Consider the following 16,425-nt stretch of genomic DNA (forward strand, 5'->3'; position numbering starts at 1 on the left):
ACACTTCCTCTAAGACTGCCCGCAGTACTCAGACCTGCCTCAAACACATTGAATGTCGAGCACCTTTTTTCCAAGACCGCATAAAGCACGTATCCTAGCTAAATGGGTGCAGCATCACCCCAGCCACACGCGCGCCGACCGCGTAGCCCGGGCGCGCATAAGCGCCAGAATTCACCAAGATGACTGCCAGGGCGCCTCATGGTCTGAGTGAGTAGAGCTTCGGCCCCGTCTCGCGCTCCCCTGTCTGGGCACGCTACGCTGGCTTGCTGCGCGGGCCTACGTCACAACGCAGCGCCATTTTCCTTTGGGCCATGCGTGACATCCTCCTTTCCAACGAGCTATGTTGCGCCCGAGGATTCGCTCGTCGCGGCAGATGCTCTCAGGCCTTCACGAGGGGTTGACGTGCTGCTCAGCAGGCAGCTTCTCGTTCGTGCGTTTGACTTCGGCCCTTGTGCGGGAGTCGTCGTGCCGTAGGCAAGCATACTTGCTCGGTCTTACAAAGTTCATTACACGGCCTGCAAGCCCGTGAGTGTCGCACTGTTCTGCCTCTTGGGTTAATAAACCCGTCGTTGTTGTTATCCTGCCTCGTGCGTGGTTTCTGCGCCCTGTCAGAGAAAACGACGAACCCGGCTGCAGCGTCATCACACGCAGCGTCACTGGAGGACGTCGCATCCCTACACGGTTGCGCTTAGTAAGTAAGCCTAGTGCAAACCTATCTCCACAAACTACCGCAGTGCCCAACTGGCTCTAGTGGTAATTTCATAACAGCTTTCACTGTAAAACAACTTCAACATTGGTGTTTAGTAAAATGAGGCCAAAACGAATCTTAACGGTGTCAGCTGTTATCTTAAAATAGTATTCCTATTTGTTACTGTAGCATTCACTCCTTTGCTCTTGCAGCAAACACTGACATTATGTTACGGCAAATGCAAAGAAATACCTGAAGACACAGCTTGGGGCTCTGTTTGTGTGGCACTTGTTGACAGAATTTTCTCTTCATTTGCTTGTGATGCTTCGTGGTGTGTTAGCAGTCCAACTTGAACAGACTTATCTATGACTTGATGCTGCTCACACACTAGCTGAGGTGGTGTCTCTAGTGCTTGTCCAGACTCATAAGCCAGACTCTGTCCTGCTTTGTACACTGGCTCTGCAGCAATGTCATCCTGAAATAAACCGGCTTCTGTTGTTACTAGTGATGACGCTAAATATTATTTCCCAGAGAAGTGAAAGCCCACTTACGTAATCTCTTTCACCAGAATCACTGGGTCTTGACGCTTGTTCAATGCTGTTGTCTACAGCAAGCAGCTGTCGAATAACCTGCAACAGTATATATGAATAGATGGGTTACTGACACATGCAGAATAAAAGGAGTACTTAGGGCATGTATTCAAATGAATACTCTCGATATGTGTTTGAAGTGAGAGAGTGAAACCACTTATGCTTTTGCATAATCGTCTAGTGTCCCGTTTTTCTAGCACTGATTTCAGCTTCGTCTTTTTGTTATCAACATCAATGTTGTTCAGACAAGTCAAACCTATTATACCTTTAATTATGCAGTTTGATTTGGGAAGTATGACAGAATAATACCAGATACCGAACGACATTTATGCGATTCTACAGTACTGAAGTTGAAGATGACCTAAATTCTGTAAATAAGCCTCTGCAGAGCTGTAAATTATTGAAATAATTGATTGATTTGTGGGGTTTAACGTCCCAAAACCATCATATGATTAGCGCCCAAATCTGAGCACACGGGCCTACAACATTTCCACCTCCATCGGAAATGCAGCCGCCGCAGCCGGGATTTGAACCCGCGACCTGCGGGTCAGCAGCCGAGTACCTTAGCCACTAGACCAGCACGGCGGGGCGTAAATTACTGAAATAATTGTAGTAAAGAGGAGGAAGAAGGCATCTGCTGCTCGGAGCTTTATCTGCATTTTCATTCAGCTGGCGCTACATCTACTCTGCAAGCCGTCAGCGGTACGTAATAAATCGCAAAACGACATCTAACAGAAGTATGGATTGCTTGTGTAGAGTACAATATGAATACGAAATCACACCTGCGGTGTTCGTCTCGTCGAGAATTCCGCCCTCGGAGCCTGCCCACCATTACTCGTGGACAAAGATGGATGGCACAACATGACATACAGGATGCAGACTTCACTGGCATTCCCATTAGATAGAATGGCGATAAACCCTGATGGTGGTGCCTGTCGCAACAATGTTTTGAGCAGAGAACACCGGTTCAGGAAAGCTCAAATTCACTTCCTTTCACAGTAGCAATCAGCTCATTTATCTGTTTTCGTTTTCTTTGAAGCAAGAAGTTGCAAAGCCCTACTTACATCGTCTCGGCCGTCGGTGCTCAAACAGCCGTGCGCAAAGCAAAAGGAAGGCATGGCAAGACTACGAGACAAAGTTTTTTGTCTGGCACATCTATTTTGAAGCATAAATCATAAACATAGGTTCTGGATGTTGATGATTTAGGACAAGAAAGGCGACTGATGCGCAAAACCTACACAAGGTGACAGTGACGGTGCCCGGGATGCGTCTTTTTCACAGCGGCTGTGCTTCAATGTATCACCAAAGAACATCTATATTACTCTACTAAACGATTGTGGTAATTTTGGTGCGAATACGGACATGCTGCCGTTCGGCCAAATTATAGCAGGAATCGTGTCCCCGAATCTGCACAGAAAATTTTTTCAAAGATGAGAGCGAAATTCTCAGTACAAATACCCTCGATTTAGCGAAGAAAAAGAAGCACTCCGACCACACACTTCAGTAAGTGTCTACATTGACGTTTCTTTGCGCCCTCTTTCTCTGGCTGCCAGGCAACTTTGAAAGCTACCTCACTGACCGGCGCGTCTGACTTCTTTTCGCTGGCGTCGCCGTCGGCTTCCGTGGTAGTGCTTCCTCTGCGGTTCATCGCAGCACTGAGCCGACGCTGCCACTTTTCCGGCAAGGAATCACACCTGTTTGCAATGCTGAAGAAAAGGACATCATGGAGGAGTCTGCCGATTCTCAAGACATTCTTCTGCTGTCAGATCCGGCCATAATGCGATTTCCTGTACTTCGACAATACCTGCTTTGACAGGGCATGTTGCAATAATCCATGTTCCACTGGCTCGCGTCCCAACTGCCCGTACCCCTGCTTTGTCATTGATGTTGTGTGGCACAGCATTCACATATGTTCCCACTTGGACAAGAGTCATGCCAGACCTTACAAAACAGAATGACGACTCCTGCCCTGGCGATGCCTGCTCAGGTCGGTTCTGTTGCTATGGCTTATGCTGCACCTACTTGTTTTCCGACAGCACATTTTTCTGCTGTTCCTGCTACAGCCATCATACCTACTAATGTGTATACTCCTGCTGCGAGGCTATTAAGTGTGGGTGGTATTACAGAGATTCCTACTGGTCTTCGTGCCCCCAGAGGCACATTCACATGCTGCGCCAGCCTCAACTCTGCCTGTCGGTGTGCTACAAGTTCACTGCAGAGGCCAGAGGAAGAACACTCCAACCGGAAAGTTTTTCTGGCTAGTAGGTTTGGCAGCGGATGATCGTGTTTTGTGAGGGCTCTGGGCCGACTGCGCAGATGTCTTTTTGCATGCTTTGAGTTTGCTTTTATTAATTATTAAGGCAGTAGTATGAACCTTTATTGGCCGTGAGATTGAGCAAAGTTGCCACCTGGCGGCAACTAGCCGAAGAGGGGAAGTGTGGATTGCTCCGTGCGTCGTCTGCTAGCGACGCCGTGTTTCTGTGTGCGTGTACGTCATGCACGTTCTCAAAGTGTGGCTTGTTCAGTCATGTCCATGCAAGTGTAACAGCTTTTACGTGTGCCTGAAACGACGTACGAAAGCATTTGGTCTTGCTCGGCTGCTAATGCATTGTAATAAGATCGGCGAGTGCAACTTCCTAAAGTGCTGTTTATTAACGCGATAGCGTTAGAGAGCTCGTGTCGCAGAAATCCCGCCGTCGGCAGCGTTGGTTGTGAGGGAAAAATTGAGAAAGAAGAATATAAAATAAAGAAGAAAATATTCAGTCTCGTTGAGGATCAAACCCGGGTCATTTGCGTGGCAAGCAGGTGTTCTACCACAAAGCCCCGATGTTCCTTGCAACTGCTTTGGGCAAAAACACTACATAAATGCGATGTGGAGGAGTCTCCTTAACGCATTTTGTTCGACAGCTGTCACGATGAAAACTAGCCTATTCGGCGATTTGTAGGCGCATTTGGGAGGCCATAAAACTATGTCCAAAAAGGCCGGGATAATGCAGCCATCGCAGCTAAAACACACAGGAACTTTCAAACAGCTCTAGAAATGGAAAACTATGTCCATCTAGCGGAAAACATGTCATGCCTTTCCAGAGGCGTTGATCAAGCAAACAGCAAGTGCTAGATAATGTGCTGCCATCTGTGAGGCATTGTGAGACTCTTTATGCCCCTTCAAGGAAATGCCATTTTAATAAACCACAACGCTTGCATAGATTTAGCTTTTTATTCTCATGACACCATAAAAGAAGTGAAAAATTGCAGTTGCCATTTCACTGATCATAAAGGGATGCTTGTTGCGGTTGGCTAGAAGAGGTCTCCAGAAGAACAAGTCGAACAATTGCCAGATAACTAACGCAAGACGAACGACAGAATGTGATCATTTACAAATACAGGTGTCACGCCTACGCGCAGTTCATATTACAGGACATGTGACTATATCACTGTATAAAGTTGTTATAAAAGTGCTGTTAAATAGATCAAAAACCTTCACTATTATTATAGATACGTCGTGCTTGGATGCATTTGTGTGTGTAACCAAACATAATAAGTATGAACTTAGTGGTTAAAGGACACACTGGGGCCGGATTTCTCTATCGTGTTCAACACTTAAAGGCGAAGCTTAAGGGTCCCCTAATTTTTGTCGTCGTACCCTCCATCTACCAAAATAACTTCAGAGTGGGTGCCCCTTTGTTTCAAGCACATCGCAAAATGCTTTTGGCAGCCTCCAAAACACGAGGACTATTAAATGGTGTGTGAATGCAGCATTTTATAGCTACAGAGTTGTAAAAAAAAAGAAAGAAACACAGGCTCTAGGCCATGCACTTGCGCACTGTAGTTTATCGATCATGCGAGGAGCCTTACTTGCGTTTATCTGGCCGTGGTACCATTACACAAAAATATTACTATCACATAAACTGTGACACATCGGTACATAAACTGTACTTAAAACAGAGTTACCCTGTGCAGCCGAGTCCTTAGATTTAAAAGCACTTTAAAGAGCCCAGACATTGAAAATTAACTCGTAAGGCATACCTTATATACAATGTTGTATATTTCATTGAAAATTTCAACTTTTTTACATTGGCTTCAGCATTTGTGCAGCATTGTTAGTGACCGACGGAAGGCAGTGGTCAGTTTTTGTCTGTAAAAAAAAACATGTTTGTCCATTACCCAGGCTTTTTCTTTTATAGCACACGTAATACATCTATGAAAGCTTTCTTCTGAACTATTATATAAGATTGTTATACTTTTACTGGTGCAAAAAAGTTTGTGTACACACGGTAAACACAGTGTAGCGCAAACCACAGTCAGCCACTAAGCTTTCCTGGCTAGACTTATCGACTGTCCTAAGCTTTCCTGACTAGACCTATCGACTGTCCCACATTGCATGGTGAACAGAATGAGAGAAAAAAAATCACATGTGTATTAGGTGCGAACAATGATACTGCACTAATCGCACAGATATGCGGGCTTTCTACGATCTTTCTCTCTGTTGTAGTATGCAGATGACAAAGATTACATAAGTAGTTCAGTCATGCTACAGCAGTACGTAGCAGGCAGAATACAAGCTAAACACCTACAAACAGCACAGAATGCTTGGTTTAGTGCAGAGGCGTGAAGAGAGTCACCCGAGGCGAGCACCCTATGAAAGGCAGAATGCACTTTACTCGCGGGTAATGTTAACAATGTATAGGCGTTGTGTACCGATTCAGTAAAGAAATGTTGATATTAACAATAAACTGTAGTCAACGCATTTTATCCGCCGACAATCTGCTCAGATCGCATGCAAATCGACAATCGGCTCATATCGCACGCGTGTATTTGTATACGTGCCGTTGACCACCTATCCACACTTGCGCTGGGAGGGTGCTGCCACTTATAGCCCGATCTCGCCGCAAACAGCATGTATTACATTATACGGCTGTTGGAGGGGGCGGGTCAGTCACTTCGTATTTTTCGTTTTGTTTTTTCTCCTGCCACCATGTAGCGGGGGGTGCATGTACACCGACCACATAAATTTTGGTAGTAGAGCTTACTTTTTTACTTCGAAGAGTGTTCGTTGTAAGCCACATCCTGTAATTATCGAGTGGGACAATTCAGCTACACGTGGACACTGGTGAATTGGTGTCAAGAAAACATGGTTAAAAAGACAAAAATGTTCAGAATGCGGGGAGGGATTGAAAATGAAGGCTAGTGCAGATGTAAATGCCAAGAAGGCTGACACCAGGTGTAGGCAACGGGAGGTCAAGAAAAAATGGGGAAGACACTTGTCCAGAGTGAACTGATGATGAGAATTGTTGAGCTGGAGACTGCGTTGGTGATAGAGCAAGAGAAAACAAGGGCTATGGGAGATGGACATAGGTCAGCCGAGGAGGCGCTAGTGAAGGTGAACAAAGGAGCGGGCAATGTAAAAAACGGTAGGGCACTGGCACCCAGAATGATGGAGAACAAAAGGGAAACATGTTAGAAAAAAACGGGTTCGATTGGTTCCATGGTCACAAGACACAGCTTACGCAAAGTACTGGTGAGGGTGGGAGGGGACAAAGCAGTTGGCGTTACAAGCACAAGTAACCTCCATGTGCGGGACACTCTAGCAAAGAAGTCACGGCATGTGATAATCTCCGAGGACTTGAATGTAAATCGATCTCCAGAAGCAATCAAAGAGAGGGTGAGAGGCGACAAGAGAGTTTCAATAGGGACGTTCCCAGAACATAAGCTTGAAGCAGTGATGCAGAAAACGAGTGTAAAACTCAACACTAAAGCTAACAGACGAAACCTCGTGGTAATTGCAGGCAGTCTAAACAATGTCTTTAATGAAGTATCGGTTGGACTAGGGACTATATTGGCAAAAGGGGTCGATAACATGCTCGCCATTCCCCCTCAGTGGTATGTACGATACCAGAGGAACCTATACTTGATGGCAACCAGCAAAGAGCAGTAGTCGAAGCAAACAAAGAGATATGGCGGATGAGTCAAGATAAAGGTTTTGAAATAGTGGGAATAAACAGAGAAGTGTATAGGCGGGGTTGTTTTCCACAAGACAGAATTAATTCAATAGGAGACTAGTTCTTGAGATGGGTTGGTGACTTGCAGGATGCGCAATAGCTTTTTTGGGGGGCAGACTGCAGCTCGAATATGAAATTGTTTATTTGGGCTGAGCTTACGGCCACATAAAACTAAAGTCACAATACAGCAAGACACTGGCACTCATAGCGGCGAGCAGAACGTCGGCCGTCAATCAACTGACAAGCGGCGAAGCGTGTCGGCATTTATACAATTGCCATCAAATATTCTAGGGTTATCGCTAGCACGACGTAGGTTCCAGAATAAACTGTAATGTTCACGAAGTGGGCGTAATCTTAAAGAAATGATTTGCTGCAGTCCTGAAGCTCCTTGAATACTGTAGGCACGGTTTAGACTGGGAATTACCGACAGTGAAACGGGTTGATAACAAAACTTGAGGAGGGCATGTGGTAATATTGTCCTATTTGCAGACAGTCAAGACGATATACAGCAACTGCAAGATATATGCAAAAGGGAAGCCAAGGCTCTAGGCCAAGGATTTCGTGCAACAAAATGTGGATTGATGGTATTCAATGATCATGAACACCAGGCAGTCTCAATACAGGTCCAAAAAATACCGAGGGTAAGCGAGTACAAGTACCTTGGAGTATGGGTAAATCAGGGAGATAGATATATCAAGGTGCAAGAAAAAACATTGGCAGCAACGAGAAAGAGGAATGCTGCAATAATGAAGCACAGAGCATAGAATGGATACAAAGTGCTTCGAGGTCTGTATAATGGTTCCAGGGCTTACATTTGGGAACTCAGTAGTGTGCATTAAGTAAGAGGGGCAATCAGGTATGGATGTAAATCAAAGGACTGTGGGAGGCCTTGTGTTGGGTGCTCAAAGGAAGACAACGAATGAGGCTGTAAAGGGGGTTATGGGATGGACAGTCTTTGTCGTAAGGGAAGCATAGAACAAAATTTGATTTGAAGAGAAGCTTAGCAAAATGAAAGAGAGTAGGTGGGCAGGGTATGTATTCAGGTATTTGTATATGAAGAGCATGGACATAAAGTGCAGAAAAAAAAACTAGGAGGCTCACCACTAAGTATACAGCTGGCAAGTGGGCAATATGGCAAGGAGCATTACGCGCAAAGACAGAGGCGCGGAGAGGATGTATTGGACGACAGCGATGGAAAAGAAGCTGGCACTCAGTCACTACAGAAAGGGCAAAAACGATATAATGCGGGAGAGTTTTTATGATAATTCAAAGAGAAGCGCTTTACTGTTCAAAGCGAGATCGGGTTGCCTTGGAAAGCGTAGTCATAAAGCGAGACTCAATAAATAAGAACAATGTACATACTGTGGACAAGCTAAGGAAACGAGAGAACATGTCCTGATTGAATGAGGGGATATCGATCCAGCTATTCGTGTGGGTACAAGCCTACATGAGGCTTTGAGTTTTAGGGGAAAACACGGAAAGCTGAACACATTCGCGATAGAAGCAAGTAAGAGACGCTTCGAGCATTGGTGGCAGAAAAGTAAAGATGAAGGACATAAATAGTGGGAAAATGAGGTCATTCTGCCTGAAGAGGCTGGAGAGGAAACATATTTCCTTGTTATATTAAGATTGAGTGAATTGGAGTAGATATGGCAGTAGGCCAACATAAAAATAAAGCTTTCTTTTCATTTTTTTTTCTTGGGATCCTGGTGGCACACATGTCACCACCCTGTTATAAAGTGGACGCTTATAGCATATATCTGTACACAAACAGTTTCCGCCCCGGTCTCGGCCTTGTGACTTCTTGGCCGCCGCTTGGGACGCCGGCCCTTTTGTTCTCTGTGCGTCGCGTCCGACGCACGATACAACATTCGGAAAAACAATCGGCATTGAATTCATAGGTCTAAGCGCACAAGCAACGACAACTGGCGCGAACAAAGAGGAGAGAAATTTGCCACGTAGTGTGCATATAAGTGCGTCTTGGTACAAGGAGTACAGGTGCTGGTGTACCAAGCGATAGCGGCAAGGTTCTGTTTGACGTTACATATCTCAGTTGCTAGACTTTAAGGTGGCTGTTGCAAGACTGCCACTGCATTCGGCAGAGAAACGTGCTCCTGTAGTTGTGATTTCTCCGCGAGTTCTTTGTGTCGTCCGCGGTGGATGTTGCCCGCCGTGAATTTCGCGAGTGCGTGTGCAGTGAACTTGTTTGTATGTGCAACATTGGCCGTTTTAATTACCAGAATGAAGGGCGTGTTGCAGAAGGGTGCGTTCTATTGCTGTGTGCGCAGCTGTGCAATTAAGACATCGTGTGTCTGTATTAGGGACGACGCGTATGAATGCTTAAGGGGAAGTGAATTTGTGAGCAGAGTTTGAATATACGTCGGACTCGTGTCGTCGAAGCACGGAATATCTCCGTAGCTGTGCGTACCTAGTCAACTGCGCACACAGACACGTTTTCTGGAGAAATTGAATAGAGTGGTAGCAGGCCGTGTGATTCCCTTTTCTGATCGTGTCCGAAGATCATATCTCAGAAGTAGGCTCTCTGCACAGCTGATCGTGCCGCGTCGACCACGAGTGACGACGGAGGCGCTACACTTCCCCTAGCTGTGTCAGCAATAGACATATCGTGGGACCCTATTCAGTTTTCCCAGAAAATGCGTCGTTGTGCGCAGTCGACTAGATACGCACAGCTACAGAGATATTCCGTGCTTCTGCAACGTGGCTCACAAATTCACTTCCCCCTATTCATACGCGTCATCCCTAATAATGATCGAGACACGATCTCTGAATTGCGCAGCTGCGCACACAGCAAAAAAATGCGTCCCCTCTTCTGCAACGCGCGGTTCATACTCTTAATTAAAACAGCCAACCTCGCACACGCACTCGCAAACAAGTTCAGCGCACACACACTCGCGAATTGCAAGGAGGACGACGCATCGATGTTTCATTAACTCTGAAACACAATCTCTTATTTGCACAGCTGCGCACACAGAGAGAGAAGACGTCCCTACTTCTGAAATGCATGTTTTACGTTCATTCTGTTAATTAAAATGGCCAATGTCGCTCACGCACTCGTGAAAAGCACCACGGACGACACAAAACCCTCAAGGGTAAGTCACAGCTACAGGGGCAAATTTCTCCGCCAAATTTTGCAGCGGTCTGGCTACACTAACCCCCCAAGTCTGGCTACAGCTTATGCAAACCCAAAATATAGTGTACTAAAATATGGGTTAGTGTGTTCAGGGAGGAGCCGTGGCGGCCGCAGTTGGTATCGACAGCCGCGAGATGGCGCCACCTTAGCATGGCGATACAAAATGGAGTAAGCGAACCAGAAAATTGACTGGTAAATACTTAGGAAAACAGCAGGGGGCCAAACCAAAAAGAATTATCGGTTAAGAAGAATGTGAAGGAAGCCGAGACCAATATGTGGAGAATTGGCATGATTAAGAAGTTCGCACTAGAGATCTATCGAACTTTTAAAAAGCAGGAAAGTGCCAAGGAAAAGATCTATGATAATACTCGGGGTAGTTCTCTGCTGTTTGAGGCCAGAAAGGGAGTATTGCGAACCAAGACATATCGGCCCAAGTACGAAGTGATTGACGCGGTATGCAGTGCGTGTGGAGAGGAGGAGGAAACTGCCCAATACTTGATAATGTTGTGTAAAGGGCTTTACCCTTAAGTTCAGAATGATGGTGCAGACTTTTTCAAAGCACTGGGGCTTAGGGACAGGGAGGGCAAAATAGACTTTAAGCGAGTAGAATTAGCTACAAGGAGGTTATCTGATTGGTGACTAAAGTCAAGGCACGAGTGATAATTAAACACTTCACTGCAAAGTACCAGTCCTCAACCTCACTATTTAAAGGAAAAAAAAAGATAAATCTAGGGTAAAATTAACTACGAGGAGGTTATCTGATTGGTGGCTAAAGTCAAGGCATGAGTGAAAAACCCTTTGCTGCAAAGTACAAGTCCTCAACCTCACTATTCAAAGGGAAAAAAATATCTAGCTTTTGGTTCACTAAGTATTATGGCTTGGTGGCATTAGCCACCGCTCCATCTTCCATATCAATACAGCCATATCAATCCATCCATACATCCTGTCACCTCACGCATTTACCCTTATGCACTTCTGTGCTTTGATATTAGTAACAGCAGGAATTTAACATCCCAAAACCATCATATGATTATGAGAGACCCCATAGAGGAGTGCTCCGGAAATTTGACCCCCTGGGGTGCTTTAACGTGCACTTAAATCTAGGAACACGCACCTCAGTATTTACGCCTCCGCTAAAAATGCAGCCGCCGCGCCTGGGATTCGATCCTGTGACATGCGCTTGCATACATCACGCTTAATAATCTGTGTTTAATTGCCGACACATTCGCAAAAAGCTTTCTGAATGATTGTGTTCATACTGCATTCAAAACAAAACGAAATGTCAAAGCTGCAATGCACGGTCCGAATGCAGGTATTAACAAATGACGGCGAAGCAGTCATCCCTAGGGAAACAGCCAGCAGTTTTTAAAGCTCAGTTGGTGAACGAATAAAAGATTAGGAAGATTAAATCGAGATATCGAAGGAACATTTATAAACGTGAAGGTTTCTTGTTATATTACTGCTATATCACATTGTAGTCTGCACACTGCGACAGCATCGACTTCCTTCGTTACGGGCGCGGCACAGTTCTTATCGATAGTTGTATCATGCAATTGTAATTATGCAGCTAAGGTGACAAATCTGCCATTTGATTGAGAGGCACGCCAATGCTGAACACTTGGGAATAATTTTGACAATCTTGGGTCCTTAAACGATTACGCGCCTGCCGAAATACTGCTGCTGTGGCCAGGATATTGCACTGTAGAGTCAAAAGGAAACATCACTTGGCACTACTGTCAGACTGTAAGAAGAAACCCTTTATTTACGAGGGCACATACTGAAGTGAGCAGTAACACCGATCAAATTCGACGCCATTCTGTGAAATTATCAGTTCACAATCACTTCATCACGGTGGCACCTTTATGAACACTGACTGATTTTCGCGAGCCGCTTTTTTTTTTCCGTTTTGCCTCTCGAGACTGGTTGATACCCTTTACAAAAAAATGAAGTCGTGACAGCACGTAATTTACTACTCTTTTTGACACGAGATGCAGAGTGATCAAGCTCGTATAGATTGAAGGTAAACAAAGCTTGAGTAAGTGTTCGAGCGAAGCTGCAGTCCCTGTAGTCTTAGCCACCTCGGGTTCATAGTCAGCAGAAAGGTTCATCGATGAACCTGAATTAGTGGCCTCACTGTCAACACAGGGTGCTGCAGTATTCTTGAAGATGGTAGATTCGACCGCCGAGTTCTTCCGCTTTCTCGAAGGTCTTGGATGCGGTGCTTTCTTCAAAAAGTAGCTTGGAGCGTTGGGCAGTAACATCGGCACGGCGTCCGGCGTTAGCTTTGGGTCTCCTATGTGGTACGCGAACTTCTTCGCCGTTTATAACGTGCACGTAGTCTCCGTGAACACATGAAGGCTCGAAGTGAAGCTCACATACAGAGCAGCTTTCATTCAAGGTCCCATCCTTTCGATGTAAATACTCTTCCCAAACCTTCTTCCGTGCTTCTTCTTTGGGTGCAGCGAAAAGCGACAGCTTCTCACCATTTTTCCAATGGCACACCCTCTTTCGCACCTAGGTGCAAAGCAGTGTTGTTGCAGCCGATGACACGGCATTGCCTCACTGTCACGTGACCAGCAAAAACATTGTTAGAAGAACTTTCGTTAAGCGGGCGCGAACACGAGCATTAAGTCACTGAACAGCACCCGAGAAAGCAGAGTGGAGCGAAGCTGACTATTCTGCGAGCCACGGAGGAAGGAAAGGTAGGAGAGGGCATGCCTAGCCGGCGCGCTACGTGAAAAGTGTGGAAGAAATGACATCATGGGGGCCATATTCACTGGGCACAATGGTGGCGTTGCTATGGTTACGTGTTGCGCAGTGGAGCTGGTCTGACAGTGAGCGGCCACGGCTAGCAGCGGCATGTGTTCCTCCCCACGTCTCGTGCTGAGCCGTGGGGGACAATATCCGTGTTCTGCACTGCATAATTAGTTACGCAGTGTTCTCCTGGCAGTTACTGTACTCTTAGGAACAATTACAAATTCTTTTTTCCATCGTGGTGTTTCAACAGGGCGTAGAACGAGTGCATATCCATGTGTCGTGCGGCTGATGAAGCAATTAGTGTTCAACGAAATTGCGTTGGGCACCATGACGAAGCGGAACGACGACGAACGCCTTGCAGGTCAGTGACACTTGGGCAGTGCTCCTGCTTGCGGCAACGCACGAAACTGTTGTGCCCAGCAAGCCGCAATGATGACCATGTGCACATACGTAGTTTCGTGTTGTGTGTGTACAGTGACAACTTTCATGTGCGTGTTACAACACCTTTTCCGTTCCGCTTCGTATACTCTCCCCCAGCATTGCATGTAGTCTCAACGTAACAGCAACCACGTTCAAGTGTCACTTGCACCGTGCTCAAAGTCATCATGGTCGCAGAATGCTGACGCCGGTGAGTTTCACACGGAACACGGACACAGGGGCTGGACGCTGCGTCAGCCGCGTGACGGAATGCAACCGTAAAAAGTGCATGATCGATCGTGTTGTCTGTACAGTTTCTGAATTAATGTTGTGAAAACACTTGCCGCTGTCAGTGCATCTAGCGCACGTTCTCTTGTACTTGCTTCGTTGTCGGTGAGCTGTTACCCGCTGTTAATACTGGGACGAAATGATTTCGCTGAAGGTGTTGTGCTGGCCCAGTGTTGAGCCCCCGTTTCATTAGTTTCGATCGTCACGACACGTGCGCTGCGCAGCTCCCGTGCTTTCCGAGCCGGAGAGAGAGTGACACACTGCATGTGTCAGCGTAGTGTTCCTGGAGTTTATTTACAGCTCTTGGTGACATTTCTTGAACACAATAAAACGCAGCACAATTAACCACGATGCTGACAAAATGGCACAGCTAGCGCCAGAGTTTCTTCTTTCGTTCGCTTTGTATGCGTCGTGATATCATTCGTGTTTCCATTGATTAATAACATGTGTTAATAATGGCAGCGAATTTGGGTACATTTATAATTGCTTTCGTGAAGGTTTCCCAAAGAACCCCATCGAAGAAGGCTCAGAGTCGAAGTCATTAGACCCCGCCAAATGCGATTGGGAACCAACGAAATGGTCTTTTGTAAGCTCAAACACTTCCTACCGGAGCACTTCAAACGGGCCACGCCAGTGGCAGTTCACCTTCGCAAGGATGCCGTTCCTGCTGCCATGAGAAACCGCAACGATGTGCGTGCTGCAGATTTAAATGCTCAACCTTTATAGGAGACACATGTAAATTGACTGCATATTTATACGTGCGTATATTGCCCAGGCGAGTGTAAAGGAAATAGAACAAAGTTTTATTGAGTGCAAGTGTTGCTATTGAGCTTTTCAAATAAGCTGCCAGTTACGTGCTTAAAGCCTATTGAGTTGAATGAAAAAAATAAACTGTGCAACTCGGTAGGGTAATCGCCGTGAACTTTTTTTTTTTTTTTTTTCAGGTGAACCGGTAAGTGAAGGGCCCGCGACATAATTTAACAGTGCCGTCTGCATTGGCCTTTCCCCATAGAAGCATGTTGCACCTTTTACATTATCCTTTGCATCTGTGCGTCATAACATTCGCACCATAGAGTTTCATACAATCACACCAACGTGGCGGCACTTCAGTCAAGCTACAGTGGGGCGGGGCGGACGTTAGGGTGCGACCGCTTCGAAGAGAACTTCAGCCCATATAAAACCACCTCCAACAAGACGTAATGGAATCTGAACACGACAAGCAGCTTCTCAAATCGCCTTCTCGTGTCAAACACAATTGGGTTAGGCACGTCGTTTCTACTCTTGATGATGCAGCGTTCAGTGAGAGCACCAGGCCAATGCTTTCCAATCGTCACCATCGCGCACGGAAACGGGTCACCACTGTCTCCAACATTAAGAGCCACCTTGAGGTGTCGTTCTGTTATCGGAAATGTATCCTTTTATCGCTTAGGAGTGCACCAGCACGGTGTCGATGGCAAACAGTGAAGTTGCGGCGCGAAGGCTTCTCGGAGACGCTGTCGTGGGCTTCGAAACCCCTCGCGGTGGCACGCTGAATGCTGCGCATGCAACCGTGACGACATACACTCACTGTAGGATGAACTTCTAGAACCTTACGTCATCCGCGAACACAACTCTCATAAAAATGCAGAATCACAGACAACAAGTCGATCAAAGGTGTACTTTGCCGACAACGCGAGATGACGGGGCATCAACGTCGTGTCTACATTGCCATAGCAACCATTTCGAAAAAGCACGTGACTTCCGCCACACTTTTTTTATGCTGCCGCTTGGATAGCAAGGGTACAGTGGCTAGAATAGGGAAGTATGATGAATGCGCCGGCTAGAGCGTAACGCCTTGTGAGGAAACCACCAGATGGCGCTGGCACAGGCTTGCACATTCGTCACAGGATGAGACATGTGTTGGATGTGGCATAAATAAAGAAACAATCGACCACATAGTCATGGAATGCCAAAAGATTCAGCCGGATAGAAATGGGGGGAAGGTCACACTTCCTGAGGCGCTGGGCTTCGCGGTTGATGGAAGCATTAACTGGTCAGCAGTAGGTATTACTAAGCAGCGGCTGGAGTATTGGCGGAGGAAAAGCAGAGAAGTCGATAAAATAACATCCCAGCCAAGAGTAGCGGCTGGGCAAAATTAAAAAGACATCCGAGTTGAGGGACAAAATTTAAACTCGAACTATTAAGGTAGGCTAGATGGCGCATGTCCTCACCCCGATTCAAAAGGGAGGCCTTTAATCATCATCATCATGTCACCTAAGGCGGCGCTGCGCTGCGCAGAGACGGCAATCTACAACGCGCGGGGGCAATGTGAAACATTTAAAATATATTTTCTTGCTCGTGGATGGCCTCAAAAGGCGACCGAGAAAATATGTTAATTAGCTTCTGAAAAACAGGATGCCTACGCGGGTGCACGACTGATCTGAAATATCGTCAAGTCGACAGGATGCCGAAAGTGAGCGCGTAACGGTACTGAAACATTTTATCGATGAGAAGTGGTAGAAGAGTGGAACGATGAGCTCAGTTGTGAGCCATTGC

At 46.3% G+C, this 16,425-nt stretch overlaps 1 protein-coding gene across 2 annotated transcripts in view; it reads right to left on the minus strand.

Annotated features, from left to right (window-relative positions):
• Positions 1 to 16,425, minus strand: part of LOC119185060 (uncharacterized) — an 84,976-nt gene that overhangs the window by 66,528 nt on the left and 2,023 nt on the right. For both annotated transcript variants that reach the window (XM_075890592.1, XM_075890591.1), the window contains exons 2-3: positions 1,240 to 1,317; positions 941 to 1,163 (exon numbers count right to left, since the gene is read on the minus strand). In XM_075890592.1, the coding sequence (XP_075746707.1) occupies positions 941 to 1,163; positions 1,240 to 1,317 (301 nt within the window). The remainder of the gene's footprint in view (positions 1 to 940; positions 1,164 to 1,239; positions 1,318 to 16,425) is intronic.

This window comes from Rhipicephalus microplus, chromosome 3, assembly GCF_043290135.1.
Source record: "Rhipicephalus microplus isolate Deutch F79 chromosome 3, USDA_Rmic, whole genome shotgun sequence".
NCBI classification, from domain to species: domain Eukaryota; kingdom Metazoa; phylum Arthropoda; class Arachnida; order Ixodida; family Ixodidae; genus Rhipicephalus; species Rhipicephalus microplus.